The sequence below is a fragment of the Cucumis sativus genome, chromosome 3, assembly GCF_000004075.3.
Source record: "Cucumis sativus cultivar 9930 chromosome 3, Cucumber_9930_V3, whole genome shotgun sequence".
Lineage (NCBI taxonomy): Eukaryota > Viridiplantae > Streptophyta > Magnoliopsida > Cucurbitales > Cucurbitaceae > Cucumis > Cucumis sativus.
The window spans coordinates 27,348,803-27,365,111 of record NC_026657.2 but is presented as its reverse complement, the minus strand read 5'-3'; the positions used below and the strand labels follow the sequence as shown (position 1 = coordinate 27,365,111).

General features: G+C 29.7%; 1 protein-coding gene across 1 annotated transcript; it reads right to left on the bottom strand.

Annotated features, from left to right (window-relative positions):
- Positions 1-6,896: 6,896 nt before the first annotated feature.
- Positions 6,897-9,694, bottom strand: LOC101204077 (polygalacturonase At1g48100). The gene is made up of 5 exons (XM_031882134.1): positions 8,987-9,694; positions 8,856-8,891; positions 8,537-8,744; positions 7,684-7,765; positions 6,897-7,583 (listed from the first exon to the last, which is right to left on the bottom strand). Exons 1-5 carry the CDS (start codon positions 9,608-9,610, stop codon positions 7,082-7,084), a joined length of 1,452 nt encoding a protein of 483 aa, XP_031737994.1. The 5' UTR covers positions 9,611-9,694; the 3' UTR covers positions 6,897-7,081.
- Between the last annotated feature and the right edge of the window lie 6,615 nt (positions 9,695-16,309).

Below are 16,309 nucleotides of genomic sequence, written 5' to 3'. Positions count from 1 at the left end.
AAAAATAAAAACATATTCCTAAAAACTATTTTCTTCCCTTTTCCAGCTTCACTTTAATCAGGCAATTTAAACGCATCCAAGATGTGTTTAATAAAATAGAAGTTAGTTTGGGTTTATAGTTAACTTTTACCGGGGTAGATCTAAAATATTAGAGATTAGAATTTACAGGTCAAATTATTACAAATTTTAGGGTACATGTGACTATATTATTTAAAAAGTTTGCAAATATGTCACTTTTCTTCCAATTTTTCCGGTTGGAAGAATCCTTCAAATAAAGTTCGAAAAGAACATATTCTCATATTCGTAGTTGAATGAAATTGTTATAAAAACATGTAAAAGTTGATGAAGCTTCAAAGAAAAAAACGTAACAATGTTAAGATTTGATGTTTGTTAAATACGCTCAATTCTAGAAGATTGTTATACTTTTAAGGGATGATGGTTGATATTTATACACGTACACTTTGCCAAGTTAAGATATAAGAGTGGAATGTATTGATACCATAAATCAGTACGATAGTAAATTTGTAATAATTAGAAAATAGAAATCGAACAATCCACCTCTATGTAAAACAATAAAATCTATGGTGATTTGTCACAAAGACTTCAACGTACTTTCAGCACTCTTTTTGTTGTGTATTGTACTCTCTCGATTATTTGATCGCGGATACATAGGGATATATATCATTCTAATTTTATTTAAGCTTCTCAATTGTAGGTTAATGGGTTTAGCATTAAACCTAGTCAACTAAACATCTTTTCTTTAGAATAGCATATTGAATCATCATACTTACCCAAATAGATTCTTATTTTTAGCTCATAACACATAATGTTATTTTTCTAATTTATGGACTAAACTAAACTTTCTTTTTTTATTTCCCATTTTTACAATATTTTGTTTATTATTAAAACCAAAATAATTAATTAGGTGCCATCTCCATTTTATCAATAATAAAATTTTATGAACTTTTTTTATTTTTGGTTCGATTAGTTCTATGGTTTTCGTAACATATACAATTATATAGACTCACACGTCAATGTTATTTAAACGGAAGCAAAACTTTTTCAACATGTTACTTCTTTTAATTTTCATTTTTTCTTTCATTTTTAGTTTTATTTTCAATTCAAATCTTTCATTTCCCTGAATAAACTTTGTAAAAAATCATTTAATTAAAATAAAAAAAAAAAACGAATTCATTTTTAATCTCACTCAAAAAATTTCTATTAAATTTTCACATATTTTACCTCAAAATTGGACGATAATATCTATAAAATTTTGCTATATTTACCATAGTTTTATCATATATTTTTTTAAAATCTTTTCTAAAAGAAAGCTTTAAAAAGTGGTATATACCTTTATTTATTTATTTGTGTTGGATTAATGCAAGAATATATATGAGCAACCTTAGACCAAAGGTTACAAAGAAATTGGAAAAAGGTAAAACCAAAGGAATAAATCTCTAAGCAATAAAATTATTGACGTAAGATTAATGACATACGATTTGATTAACAGTAATGGCTTTCCCTTGGTTTTTTCTAGTGGTTCATAATTCTTTTTACCTTTTTTTCTTAATACACAAAATTGAAAAATATTATTCTTATACTCTAAATTTTGTGTGTAATATATATATATATATGTGTGTGTGTGTAATATTATTAAATTTTTTATTTAAAAAAATTAAACGGTAAAAACAAGGAAAAAAAAGTCTCAAAGTAATTTTGATAATATATTTGTAACTCTAAAGTGCATTAAAATTTGAAACCTTGAATGATGAACGAAAGATAATCTAAAAAGAAGATGAAGAAACCAAATATGAAACTATGAAATGGTCCGTGAGAGAAGTATTTATGTGTATGCATATAGTGCTTGAAATATTTGGCAATGTTTGTTGATATTTGGCAAAAATTAATACACATTAATTAAAAGAAGTAGAAGAGAACTAGACGTCAACAACTCTCAAACAATAATATAATTCATTGTCAACTTTATTTGTTGTTATTATTTATTTTAACAATTTTACTAAAACCACTCTCAAATCCATTTTCTAACCCTTTTTCTCAAAATGTGTTTAATATATTTGGTTTGTGAATTTTTAAAAATGTTTAACATCTAATAATATTATTCAATAAATCATTGTACACACTTATCGTTATTAACTACGTTCATTCGTAAACATGAAATATGGTTTTCTTTCTGGAGAAGAAATGAAAAATAAATACTCCTTGATTGAAATATAAAAGTAATTAACTTGATTTTGTTGATAAAGTATTACTTATCGGTATATTTCTCTTTTTTTGGTCCAAGGTCAATATGTGTTTGTGTTTGTTAAGGATATGATCGTAGAAAGAAAAAAAAAAAAAACAAACGTTAAAATGTGAATGAAAAGAAAATCAAATCAAGGAAAAGAGAAGATTTTAACCTCAATATTGACCTTTGAGGCTAATTACCTCCTATATCTCAATCTTTGAGGTGCCAAGACAAGACGAACTAGGTCGAAGGAATGAACGGAGTTGGATCTTTGGACCAACTCATTCCTCAATCTCAACCTCTGATGTCCAAAAAGTCCAACATGCATCGGAGATATGTCCAAAATGCACATGTCTCGAGTTTAACAAATTTATGAAAATTTTAATATTTGAGTCTAATCCTATTATTTAATATATATTATAAATCTCAATAGTATTTTCTATTCTATTTTTAAAAAAATTTAACTTCTACCTTCTTTTATTTCTTTTACTTTTTATTTATTTATTTATTTATTTTGTTAGTTAAGCATCAAAATGTGTGGCAAAGTGTACAAATTTTCTCAAATTCAAAGCGAAATTGAATGCTAGCATTATCATAAAAATCCAAGGGCTGACAAGAAGAATGACAAATTAAGATGTTTACTTTGGAAAAATAGCAAATTTATTTTTAAATTATTAGAATAACAAAACTGAAAAATCTGAAAAATAAATAAATAAAATAAAGTATCAAATGCCCCTACCCAATTCAAGAGCAGTTCTAAATATAATTGTTCACCTAAAACCCAAATATCGTGTAATTAAATAACACATTCTTGTTGAAATTGTGCATATTTAGGTCTTTAAAGTCGAAAAGAATCCAGCTTCACTACCTTCCACTTTCATAGATTCTACCAAATCTTCAAAGTCTTCGATCATTTGCAAAAAAGATTGGAGCTTCAAGATTCGTCCTCCTCGAAACCTTCAAAATCTTCATACATTCAATGCAAATCAAAGAATTTTATTCTTGTCAACCATCTTCTTCATCAAATTGATTACAACCATCTTCTTCATCAAACCGATTATAGATTTTTTTTCGTTTCGTGCAAAGGTGAGCTTCTTCAATGGATTTTCTTCTTCGCTCGTTTAAATTACAACAATATTTCCAATTGAGTTTTAGAAAAGATATAATGTATGTCACAAAACCCCAACAACAACAAAGTCACTAAAATCTGGTGACTGACGGTGGCTGAAAGTTTTGGCATAATCGGTGAACAAATGCAGACGAAGGAGACCGATGCAGCTGGGCGTGCGACGCACGAAGGAACAAGCGACGCAAAGACGCTCGGCTTCGGATGAAGTAAACATGTGACTAGCAGCGTGCAGCGGAGGAGATGTTTCCTTGCGGCTTAGTTCTCGATCAACATAATGGAGGAGATGGCTACAAAGGTGGATACCTAGACTGGACAAAGAACACTCGAACAGAGATGGAGGTGTCGGCGGCAGCTACGGTTTGGTGAGAGTGAAGAAGATGATGATGAATAGTAGCAATAATATTATTATATTATTATTTTTCCTTAAATATCTTCCTTTTCCTTTTTTTCTTTTCCAATTTAAATAAAACAAATCTTTTCTTCTCAATTAATTCATTTCAAAAATAAAATATTTATTTTGTATAAATATTTTGGTATATAAATAATTCAAAAATGTTAAATTTATGTTTGCTATTATTTTGGAGATATAGAGATAATCTTAGCATGATTTTAGGGATGATAAAATTTTAAATTCAAATTATTATTAACAATAACTATTTTTATAAACTTTTAAATCAATTCTAATATTTTGGCGGTTTCAAATCAAAATTTAAAATCTATTTTTGAATAACAAATATGGAAAATAGATATAGGATATTAACAAGATAATCCTAAAATTTTGAAATTATGTTTAACATTATTTTATGAAATCAATCAAGTACCACGATTACAGGGGAATATCAAAATTTTCTTAGAATAATCATATATACATTAAATGCATCATAATTATAGGGGTAAAATACAATTTTAATTTTAAAAACCACAACTAAATAAATTGTTAATTACTTGATCTGAAACTTACAAACAAGAAAATCTGGAATAAATTACAAGCTTAAGTCTAGAGAACATTAATTCAATCAAATTCACTTCGAAAATAAATATTTATTTAATATTTTTACACTACTGAATGATTTGCAAATATAATGTATTTGTGATTCTAGGTTATATTAATTCCATCATTTTAACATACACAAAGACATTGTATCTATCAGATAAGAATTTTCTTCTATACAAGTAAAATCGGCTAAAAATATAAAAAAAAAAAATGAAATTCTTGTATTTATATTTGACATAATTTTAGGAAATGATTTAAAATTTAAATTCAAATTGTTATTAAAACTATATCATGTATTATTTAATAAATTATACAAAATAACATGTTTAGTTAAGATTTACCAAATTTGAATGTTATTTACAAAATATGGTGAATTTTTGCTATTTTCAATATCATATCTCGTTTTTTTTTACTTATTGAAATAAATTGTATTTGGAATATGTGAATTCAATATGTAGTAGTAATGATACTACCTCTTGATGACCAAATTTTTTATCATTTTTTGTGTCTCAAATATGTTGATTGGAATATGTTTGTATAATAGATGACTATAAGATTTTAAAGATTGTGGATCACAATTATGATGTATTTAAAACTCTTATTAACGTAATTTAAAAACACGTCTCAAAATAATTATTCATACCATTGGCACAATAAAACAATTTTTTAAAAATAAAGATCAACCAATTAGCACGATTTTAGGGAAGATAAAATTTTAAATTCAATTTGTTATGAGCAATACGTATTTTGGAGGTATTTAAATTCAATAATTTTATAAATATTTTTTAATATAAATAATCCAAAAATGTTAAATTTATGTTTATCATTATTTTAGGGATATCAATACAATAACACGATTTTAAGAGAATTTACAATAATTTAAAATCAATTTTTAAATGGTAGTAAATAATATCTATAGAAAATTACATAACAAGTTTACTTATGTTACAATTTATTCCCCAAAAATAATGTTTAACAATTTTTTATTATTAATATGGTCAATCGGAATATGGAATAATTGCTATATGCATAATTGAATATACACATTTATACGAAGTTGTTATTATATAAAATGCATAACTTTAGGTAAAATATATTATTTTAAATTTAATTTTTTGAATCTTCCAACGAAACCTACGATTAAGCAATAGAGCAATCTGTTATAAATTTAAGACATGAATCTAGAATTGAGTTAAACGAGATCAATAGATAAAATAAATATTTATTTAATATTATTATAAAATTAAATGATATTCAAATACATCGTAACCGTAATTATGTATTAATGTTTTATTGTTTTATGGTTCACAAATACATTATAGTTAATAAAATAATATTCATTCAAGGGAATTATGTATTAATGTTTTATTGTTTTATGGTTCACAAATACATTGAATTAATAAAATATATTCATTCAAGCGATGAAATCGGTTGAAAAAATCTAAAAAAAATTATATATCTTTTACAATTTTGCTAAAAATGAAATTATTTTTTGTAAGTTTGTTGTTTTCCAAACTCCACTCTATTATTTTTTTCATTCTCACAAATTTCTCAAAAACCAACCATAAATCCTATAGGTTGACAGATTCTGGGCCGTCACTGGGCCACATAATATAAGCCCAATTTCAAGTTGTCCTTTTGGGATAATAAAAATCATTTTAAGATCTTTTGTATGCCTTCGTTTGATAGAGAATCTGATAGAAATTTGAAGGGATTCAATCAAAAAAAACAGAGAGTTATATTTTATGTTTTCAAAATATATGGATTTCATATTATATATTTATAAATTATAAAACTAATATAATTTATACTTTAAAAAATTAATTAATTTGCAAGTTTTTTAATCCCTATTGTTTGGAGAAAGATAGAATTTAGTCTATAATTGGATAAAACTTCATATATAGTTCTTATGGCTTAACAAATTTCACATAAATAGATTCTATGAGTGAAACTATTTTGTATGATTTTATCACACCAAATGGACTAAATTTTAATTGTAAACCATAGAGACTAAATTCTGTCGTTTTAAAATCATGCTGACTAAATTTGTAATTTAACCTAAAAATATATATAATTATTAGTTTATATTATTATATAATATATAATACATTAAACAATACATATTATAGTGAAAAAATGAATTGAGTTTATAACCTGACGTATTTGTAACCTTCTATTGTTTTTTGCTGTGGTTGTGTTGTATTGATTAATATATAATAGGAATCTTAATTTAGGCAAGTATTGATAAGATATGATAAATTAAAAAAGTTTTAGAGGGAATAATATTTGTAGATTCCCATTAGGTGTAGGCGTGCCCAAAGCCATAAAAAGAGTGTCTCCCCCACTTTTTCACCATTCAATTTGTCAATAAAAGTCTACACAAATATTTCACTCCCCAATCTTTGTTCTCTCCCTCTCTTTTCTCTTTTTCTATACCCTAAACCCAATTTCCATCCTACCTTTTTTCTTTTTCTTTAAAACTTTTCACTCTAAATCTACGTTGGCTATTACAATACATAAACACAATATTTGGCTTACAAGGTAAAAAAAAAATAGATATCATAAAGAGACATATATTATAATATCATTCTGTAGAGATTCACTTTTAAGGAGATCTTTTCAAAATCACTCTCCTTAATTAGCACACATCTCAAGTAGTGATATACATTTTGACTATATGTTACAAAGTAATTGGTATGTCAAATGATGAAGGTTAACAATAATCCTTTTCACTTTCCAAGAAAGACCTTGAGGAGGTTTCGAGCAAGCAAGAAATTGGTGGTATTGTTAGGGTTTGCAAATTCCCATAAGCATTCCAACAAAAGGGGTCCAACAAGATGTCACCTCTAGAAGGAAAAAGCTCAATATTGGCAAGTGTTAGGTTCATACAAGGCATAGAATCACTACAACCAAAATGCATTGGTGGGCTTCTAATATCATAAGTTCCTTTGATGTCAATATAGCTTATATCTGATACAACCACAGCTGAAGTTTGATTGAGACATCCTTTGTTGAGGCAATAGAATTGGTCAATTATTATAGGATTTCTAACGTTATCCATGTTAATATTGTTGAAACTTACTCCTCTTACTGTACCAAATCCACCTTGCCATGTCTTGATTCGAACACCATTGTCTGAGACCTTAATTATTGAGTCCCGAACTGTTATGTTCGATACGCACGCTCGTGAGTTGTGATTCCCTAGACTACCAATGCTGACATGAAGAACTAGGGTTGTGAGTATAAAAAGAAATTACATGTTATATAAGAATTAATTATAGAAGAAATTTTAATAAGATTTCATGATTTGTTTACCTAATTCCATGACCTGGTCCACATGTAATGTTTCTTATTTCTACGTTAAATGAACCCGATCCAATTGAAACACAATCATCACCTGTGTGAAAAAAAATTGGTAGGAGCCGTTGCTTCATAAGTTCTATTTTAAATATGTGGAAATTAATTATTTGGTAACGTTTACGCTTGTCATTTTTTGTTTCCTCCTTTCAACTACTTAAAAACATATTTAATTTTGTTCTTTATTTAAGTACAACGTTATTCGAACATAAAAAATTATGAAATAATCTTTAATGATTGTAAAATCACTAATAAATATTTAAAAATAAAAACAACTTAAAAGTGTTTGTATGTTCAACGTTTTTTAAAATATATTTTTAATAAATAAGATACTGAACAAATAGTTACCAAATACAATTGTTATGTTTTTCACTATTAAAAGTAAAAACAAGCAACAAAAATAGAAAATGATAAACGAGAAATCAAAATACAAGAATATATATTATAATTAACATTTTATTCTTTTTTCTTGTTTCTAATTTCTTAAGAAATGTCATGAGTTTAACATATATATTTATTGTGATGTCTCTAATTCTTTAGCTTTGAAACACACCAAATGTTTACACAAATTTTTAAAAGAAAAAAAAATAGTTTATTGTTTTAGTCTAAAAAATGCATTTAGATATATTTTTTCAAAACAAAACCACAATTTTGTAATAAAAAACTAGAAAGGAGAACATTATCCAATAGTGATACACCTACTCATTTCTACTGTGGTTTTTACTTTGAAAAATTATTCTGTCATTTTTAGAAATTAAAATGCAAAGAGAAGATAATTAGGAAACAATGTTATATGTGTATGAGGACTAACCATTGGCAACTATTGAATTGAAAATCTGAACACCATTTGTATTCTCAATGTGGATTCCATCAGTGTTTGGGCTCAAAGCAGGAGATGTTATGTGAAGAGAATCAATATAAACATCTTTACAGTTGTCAAACCTAAAATGGAATTGAGGACTGTCTTTGATTCTAACTCCTTCAACTCTCAACTCTGAGCTCATGAAAAATCTTATAGCCTGTCAAAAAAAATCACTTTTAACTCTTTTCACTTGACTTTTTCATATATATTTGCAAACTTTAAAAGGAAAAAAAAAAGTTTTATTATAGAGAACTGAATTTTAACTTACAATTGGGCTGTCACAAGGTCCTGTCATTGTTTTCCCCTTTAAAAATAGAATCAAAACCTCAAGTTAGCTTTCAAAACGACCTCGAAATGAAGTAAAAAGATTTCTAGACTATGATCGTTGTTGTCCCTTACCTTGTGAGGTTTGCAAGGAAGATCCCACCATTTTTGGCCTCGACCATCAATAAGGCCATTTCCTTGAAGTGACATGTTATAAACTCGATAAAAAACCAACCATTGGTGAGCACTATAACCCTTCGGCCAAGCGTCAGGCCCGTCAGGTGCCATAAGAGTGCCATCAACTTGAAACACAACGCCATTTTTGCACGGTCCTGTGAAAATAGTCGACTGAATCATAAAGGAGAAGCCATAGGGAACGAGAATAACTCCATAGTCGTCGTTGTTGTCATCGTCATTCCTTTGACATGCTGTGTCCCATGCCATCTTGAACGCGGCCGTGTCGTCCGCAGTGCCATCTCCAATGGCGCCAAAATGACGTACATCAAAAATGCTAGTGGAGTTGATGGACGACGATGACGGCCCTCCATTGTCTTCCGGAGGACTCCCGGCTGGTTCTGACGAAGGGGAAGGAGAAGGAGGTTGGGAAATGGTGAAATGGTCATGATGGTGAGAATGTTGTTTGTGTTTCTTTGCATGGTTATGCCAACGGCCATGAACAGGAAACAAAAGGCAAAAGAAGAAGATTATGAATGTCATAGAAAAGGCAAAGGAAGAGATCAAACGACCAAAGTTATACATTTTGAAAGGGAAGAAAACTCAACAAGTAAGTAATGCCCATAAACTGAAAAATGCTGACAAATTAAAAGGGGATGATGTTCTTTATTTTTGGATAAAATGGATTGGAGATTCTAAATGGAGAATGATGACTTATATATAACAAGAAGGGAAAGGGTGTGGAACATGATCATCATTGTTTTTTGTTCTATAACATCTCAACCTTTTTTATATAAAATATAGTTTTTTTTTATGTTTTAGGGAACCGACCATTTCAATTTGGCCATAGGTTTTTTGAATGTGGAGTTTGCTAAGGATGATGATTATTGCCCCCAAAAAATGAATGGGTGGGAAGTCCACGATTGAATCTAAGTTAAGAAGTTAAAAGAAAATCTAATTGCTCCCAAGAAAAAATCAACAAATGCATATAATATATTTCAGCTAGATTGACATATATGACATCTTTCATCATATTCTAAACACGGTCACAATAGCACAAAGAACGTTTTGACAAAGATTCTCTTGTCAAGTGCGAGCCATCTTGATTGAAAAGATTGATTAATTACAATTGTATTTTTTATATACTCCAAATCACTATAAAATATCATTGTGTCCATCATTCAAAATATATTTAGCCTTTGATTTGGCACTTTTAAACTTGGTTTTGCATAGGATCATGATTGATTTTGAAGATTTAAAGTATGTTTTGGAGTGGCTAATTTTATTGAACGTGACAAAGTAATTTTTACTATTTTGTAATACCTTCCACTTCAGAGGGGTGTTGAAAAAATGAGTAACTGAAGACAAAAAAAACGTAAATGATATATATATATATATAGTGAAGCTTTAAAACAATGAGAAAAATTATTGCGTTAAAAACTATCATAATAAAATGAGTTTTATATTACAAATCAGTCGGTCAAAATCCTCCGATTACTAAACACGGCCGATAAGATATGTTTTATTTTATAGGTTGTAAAAACTTATTTAAAGTTTTACATAACAATATAATAGTGAGAAGACTTTCACATTTTTTATTTTTTAAACCTGAAGTTTTCACATCCTTTAATTTAGTTATTATAGCTGATAGAAAGAATTTCTCAAGTACAAATATTGACCCAATTCAACTAGATAACAAGCAACCTTCAAAAAAGTACTAAATAAATAGCTAAATTACTATACCAAATAATCCTCAAATTTGAAGTATGGTTTTGATTTATACGTTAACGTTCAAACGTTTTATTTTAGAGGTTAAAAGAAACGTTTTAAACCTATATTTAAATTCTTACAAAAGTTGAGTTGAATGATACCAATTTGTATCATTAATAAAAAAAATTAAGAACGTTAAAGCTTACTTCAACTAAAATCTACTGTGTATCAATAATCATAAAATCTGTGTGGTTGAAATTCTCTACCCAAACCCCAGTTTGGTATAGTGAAGAAAATAAAAACAATTCCAAAACCCACCACCTACCCAAGAATCTACCGCAAAAGAAGAGAAGAAATATAATAGAAAAAGAAAGAGTATTTTGAGGGTTAATATTAGTGGGAGCATTATGTGGGTTTCAAAGCTGCCATTGCTGCTTAATGGCCACTGTGTGTTTCACTCAGTGCTCTTTCTTTTTTTTCTTTTTCTTTTAATTTTAATAATATCAATCAAAGTGGGTTTTTCTAAGCCGACCTTATCTTCCCTTTCACTGTTTTTCAGTTTTGTTTTGTTTTTTTGTTGGTTCACATTTTTATTTCAATACAATTGGCTCTTACCCTTTTCTCTAATGGCAGTCAGTGGTTGGGTTTCAGTTAAGGAGCATTAGGGTTTTTCCTTTTTCTATTTTTCTTTTTTTATTTACTTTACAACTTTGGTTCATGTAAGTTTAGACCTTAAGTTTTTCTTGGACTAATAAAATCACATGCATGTTCAAGGTTTACTTTCAAAAGCCTTTATAACTTTTAGGGTTGTATCTATTTTTGCACAAGAGATAAGCGTGGATGTTGAGATAAGCGTGGATGTTGATATTATATTAACAAAGAGAAAGAAGAAAAAATTATGAGGCCAAACGGTAAGGAAGTTGAAATAACAAACAAAGTGTTCTCTTCTTGGAGCAGGTTGTTGGATGAGGAATGAAATAATGCAGAAATTGGTTACCCCAATTTGGTGCTAATTCATCTATATTGTTTGGGGGTTGTAAGCCTAGGAAAGATAATTCACTAGTATATAATGAACATTGTTCTTATTTATAAATTAAAAATGTTTACAATGACACATGTAGAGCTCAATTGAATTGAATACCTAGCTTCACCCAACTAGATATGATGACAATTCTTCTCTACCGAACTTAGATTCTCTCTAAGTGAGTGTATTAGAGTGAAGTGATACCGAAGCTCCTCCCAAACAATTTCGCTTTTGATGATTGATTGAAAACAAATATCATGATTTAAATATTTGGTACGCGATCGTGTATCATTTCCTATACGATTGATCACATATCATGAATCGTTTAGAAGAAGAATTTCATGCGCTTGTAGCCAATTAATGACGTATTGACTGGAATTTTTTTGTATTCTTTATTGTAAGTCTGTGGCCTTCTTTCATTTTTAAAATTATTCTATCCAGTATAAATATTTTGTTATATTTTTTAAAAACCCTAAAGAAATTATATTAATAGTAGTGAATAAATTACCATAAATTCTTAAATACCTTATATGGAATCATAATGGCATATTTATAGAGAATTTGATCCAAGGTTTATCTTAGTCCAACTTATAAGATTAGGATATGAGTCTCGTAATCAAATATTAGAATACCATGCATGCATTCAGTATATCTTGTTCATCTCTAATTCTAAGCCTCTTGCCTCGACTTCATCCTTGGGTCGAAGTCAACACCAAGAGGTTAATTTGTATTTTTTTTTTTACCCAAACCACCATCTTCTCCAGGCCCAAACAGGTCTGCATAATTAGTACACTTTGTTCATTAAACGATGAAAAAAGTCAACCCTTAATTCACTTTATTCTGGCCATCACTGGTCAGGGTCGGTTTTTTAGTTTTTGACTAAAGTCATCATCTTCTCAGTGCTCAAATATAAGTCATGTTTTGTTCATCAACAATGAAGAAAGCCAACCTTGATGTCATCCTTAATTGGTCGCAGTCAACGTGGATGAAACTATATTAACTCATAACTCAATTAGTCCTCTTCCTTAAGCTCATTTCATCATCATTCCTTGATATGTGTTGATTTTACCTTTGATTCACTACAAGAAATAGGGTCTTTCCCAACGTAGATCCACATCGGCAAAAATCCCAAAACACGTCGGGGAAGGTTACCTTGACGTCTCAATCGATGTTGACATGTACATCGAGAAAAGCACGTCAGAGATACTTTTCCGATGCAGATCGCGTCGACGATGGAGAAACATTCACCGACACATATTATCACCACGTCGGGAAAGGGTTTTCGCGATGTGACGTCGCAGAATCCTTCCTCGATGTGACGTCGCGAAACCCTTCCCCAATGTGACGTCGGGGAAAGCCTAGAATTTGTTTTCTTTTCTTTTTCTTCTTTTTTTTTTCTTCTTCTTCTAGCTTGTTACGTTCCGTTTCAATTGCATACTTCTATTATTCTTGTAATTTCTTCGTGGGTTTTTGTTCTAACCTTGTGTTTCATTATGGATTCATAAACGCATTTTGCAGTGCTCTGGCTTCTGGCTCTGCTATGATTTAAAAGGGTACAGTGAAGCGAAAAAATTGAAATGGAAAAGAAAAGAGGAGACTTCCGGCGGTGGTGGCGGCGAAGACGAACAGCGACGGCAGCACAACTCTCCTCCTCTCCCTCTCTCTCAGCCAATTTTGGGTTTATTTTCGTTTTACATTTTGTTCTATGTTGAAGGGATAATAAATAGTGTGGACTTTCCCCGACGTCTTCAAAGACGTCGAGGAAGGTACCTTTCGTCGACGTATGAAGTACAAACATCAGAGAAATTTTAAATAATAAATTCATTATTTAAACTTTCTCCGACGTGCCCCCTGCCACACGTCAGAGAAAGGTGACCATTGTCACTTCAATTCAGATACTTTCTGCGACGTGTGGCAGGTTGCATGTAGGAAAAAGGTTGAACAATAATTATTATTAAACTTTCTCTAACGTGCGGCAGGTTGCAAGTCGGAAAAAATCTAAAATTAAATTTCATGTGTTCACTTCCGCGACGCACGCAATGCTATGTCGCGGAAAGTTCCTTTTCGCAGTGTAGAGGAACAAAACATCGCGGAAAGTCTAAAATTAAATTTAATGCGTTTACTTTTTGCGACGCACACAATGGTACTTCATGGAAAAAGACTTTTCACAACGTAGAGGAACAAGACATCGCAGAAAATCTAAAATTAAATTTAATGCATTCACTTTCCGCGACGTTTGACAAGGTGACGTCGGAAAAATGAACGCATTAAATTTAATTTAGATTTTCTTCAGCGTCGACGTACCATTGTGTGCGTCTCGAAAAGTGAACGCGTTAAATTTAATTTTAGACTTTCCACGACGTAACATTTCGTGCGTCGATGAAAGGTGATCAATGACGACGCACCTTTAGCCGACATTGTTTCTAGCGTCGCAATTGTTCTGATTTCTTGTACTGATTCTAGAATTCACCTGTAACAAATATAAAGCCAATAATAATATTCCAACGTGGATTTTACATATAAGTGCAACTCGAGAAATGGTGGTTGGACAAAGTGGGTGAAAATGCATATGGACTAGGCATGTCAAACATAAAGCAAATTCATCAAAAAGGTTCAAAGTTAGTGATAGCACAAAAATTGTGCTATCTAGCTCCTCTTAATTTGAGGATGTTCCTATATTTTTATTTATTAATTTATAAGTTTCGAGCAACAAAGAGGTAGAATCAAGCAATATAAAGAAAATGGAACTAAAACATATCAATTCGAAATTCTAACGGAACAATTAGGCAAAAAGAGAAAATTTACAAAACTACCACTGAAAGAGGGTGCTATAACATCAAAATGATTATTTTTTACAAAGTCGTGGCGCTGTCCCTTACGGCTCCAGCACTACATACTGTTATATAAACGTGCGGCTTCCAATTTTTAAGTCATATATAACTTTTGATTCAAATAGCCGTTTTGAGCGTATGACCACTTGTTTTCTTCATTTTTTTTCTCAATCCATCGACAACATTGAATTTGAGAGTTGCTTCCATCTTTTTTCCATAATCAAAATAAATGGTATCGAATATGTTGATTATGGGCTAAGGTATCATGCATCTCTACCTTGGGTATTTAGGATTCCTTCCCTATTTTAGAGTATTTATCATATTTCAAACTTAACTTTACGTTGTATTGTTGATTCAATTTTGTTTTTAATAGGTTTTTATTATATTATTAAACGTTTGAAAATTTTATGGTCACCGTTTTGATTAACTTATGATTTATCAGTTAATTATTTTACTTAACATGCCCTAGATTTTAGTGCAATTAGAATAATTTGATTGTGCATGCTTCGTCCACACGAATTACACCAATATATTATTTAGGACAATTTAATTAGTTTTGCTAATTAAATCGATTAGGTGTAAGCAACAAACTAAGTTTGGTGATGGTAAATTGATGAACAAATATTTTGAATAGGGGAAATCTGCATAGCTCAAGGGAGACTTTCTTGCTTTCATGCATTCAGACTTTCTCGCTTTCTTGCATTGATTTATATCTCTCTACTCTTTAACGTATCCATGCACCCCCCCCATTATTCTTGGGTTAAAATCTATTTTCAGTAATTATTTGTGCTTTGTGTGTTCAACCCGTAGTACATGTGAAGTATTTCAGTTAAATTATTTGATTTAGATTTACACGATGAAACATGTTCGATTAGTTAGACATTGATATTTTCAATCTAATCATGGGACAGATTGACTTTCTTTGAAAAAGATAGAGTTTATTCTTATGGTATGTTTGCTCTATCGTTATAAAGGATATGATGTTAGTGGTTCCACCAAGTTTGCACACAACCATTGACTTGGCGGCTATTCAAAGTGTACGGTGAAATTGTATGGATGATTGAAGAAATTATGGGTGAAGCAAGTAAGTGGAAGTTGGACAGCAAATTTGAGCAAGAGATGTATCACACATGACAAAAAAGAAAATCATAGCACTAATAAAAAATAATAAACGTAATAAAATGAGACCCACATTTCAAATTATGAGGGATGAATTAGATATAATTTTAGGCTACAATTATGAAAATGTTGTACTAGTTATAATATTCCTTTTATATCAAAGTGGTAAACTATTAATACATAAGATTGGAATTTTCAAAACATGGGGAAAAAAAAAGTATGAAGTTGGGTTTGATCCAAGTGGGCAGATAGAAGGGAAAATACATCTGATGCCAATTGAATATTTTACATTTTCATTTATATAAAACAAAACCAAACTCTTTTGTTTTTATATAAAAATAAAAAAATCATATAAAATTTTCTTTTGTTTTTTTAATTGAGAAAAATGAATATTTTTATTTTTTTCTGACAAAAAGAAATATGTGTTTTTTTAAGGAGAAAAAAAGAATATATAAAAGTTTGTCAATTGGGTCAACATTAACGGCTTCTAAAGCCTAAATCTATAGGATTTCAAAAGCTAAATGATTATATTGAGTTCCTTCTTCAACCCTAAACCACTTCTTTTTTTCTCTTTCTTTCTTTCTTTCTAGATTAAACAAC

What these genes read in the sequence shown, in the direction of transcription:
- LOC101204077 (XM_031882134.1), bottom strand. Translation starts at nt 9,610, where the DNA reads ATGTATAACTTTGGTCGTTTGATCTCTTCCTTTGCCTTTTCTATGACA. An exon ending in GACCTTGTGACAGCCCAATT is followed by an intron (nt 8,745 to 8,855) that starts GTAAGTTAAAAT and finishes TTTTTTTGACAG; the next exon opens with GCTATAAGATTTTTCATGAG. An exon ending in GGACCAGGTCATGGAATTAG is followed by an intron (nt 7,584 to 7,683) that starts GTAAACAAATCA and finishes TCTTCATGTCAG; the next exon opens with CATTGGTAGTCTAGGGAATC.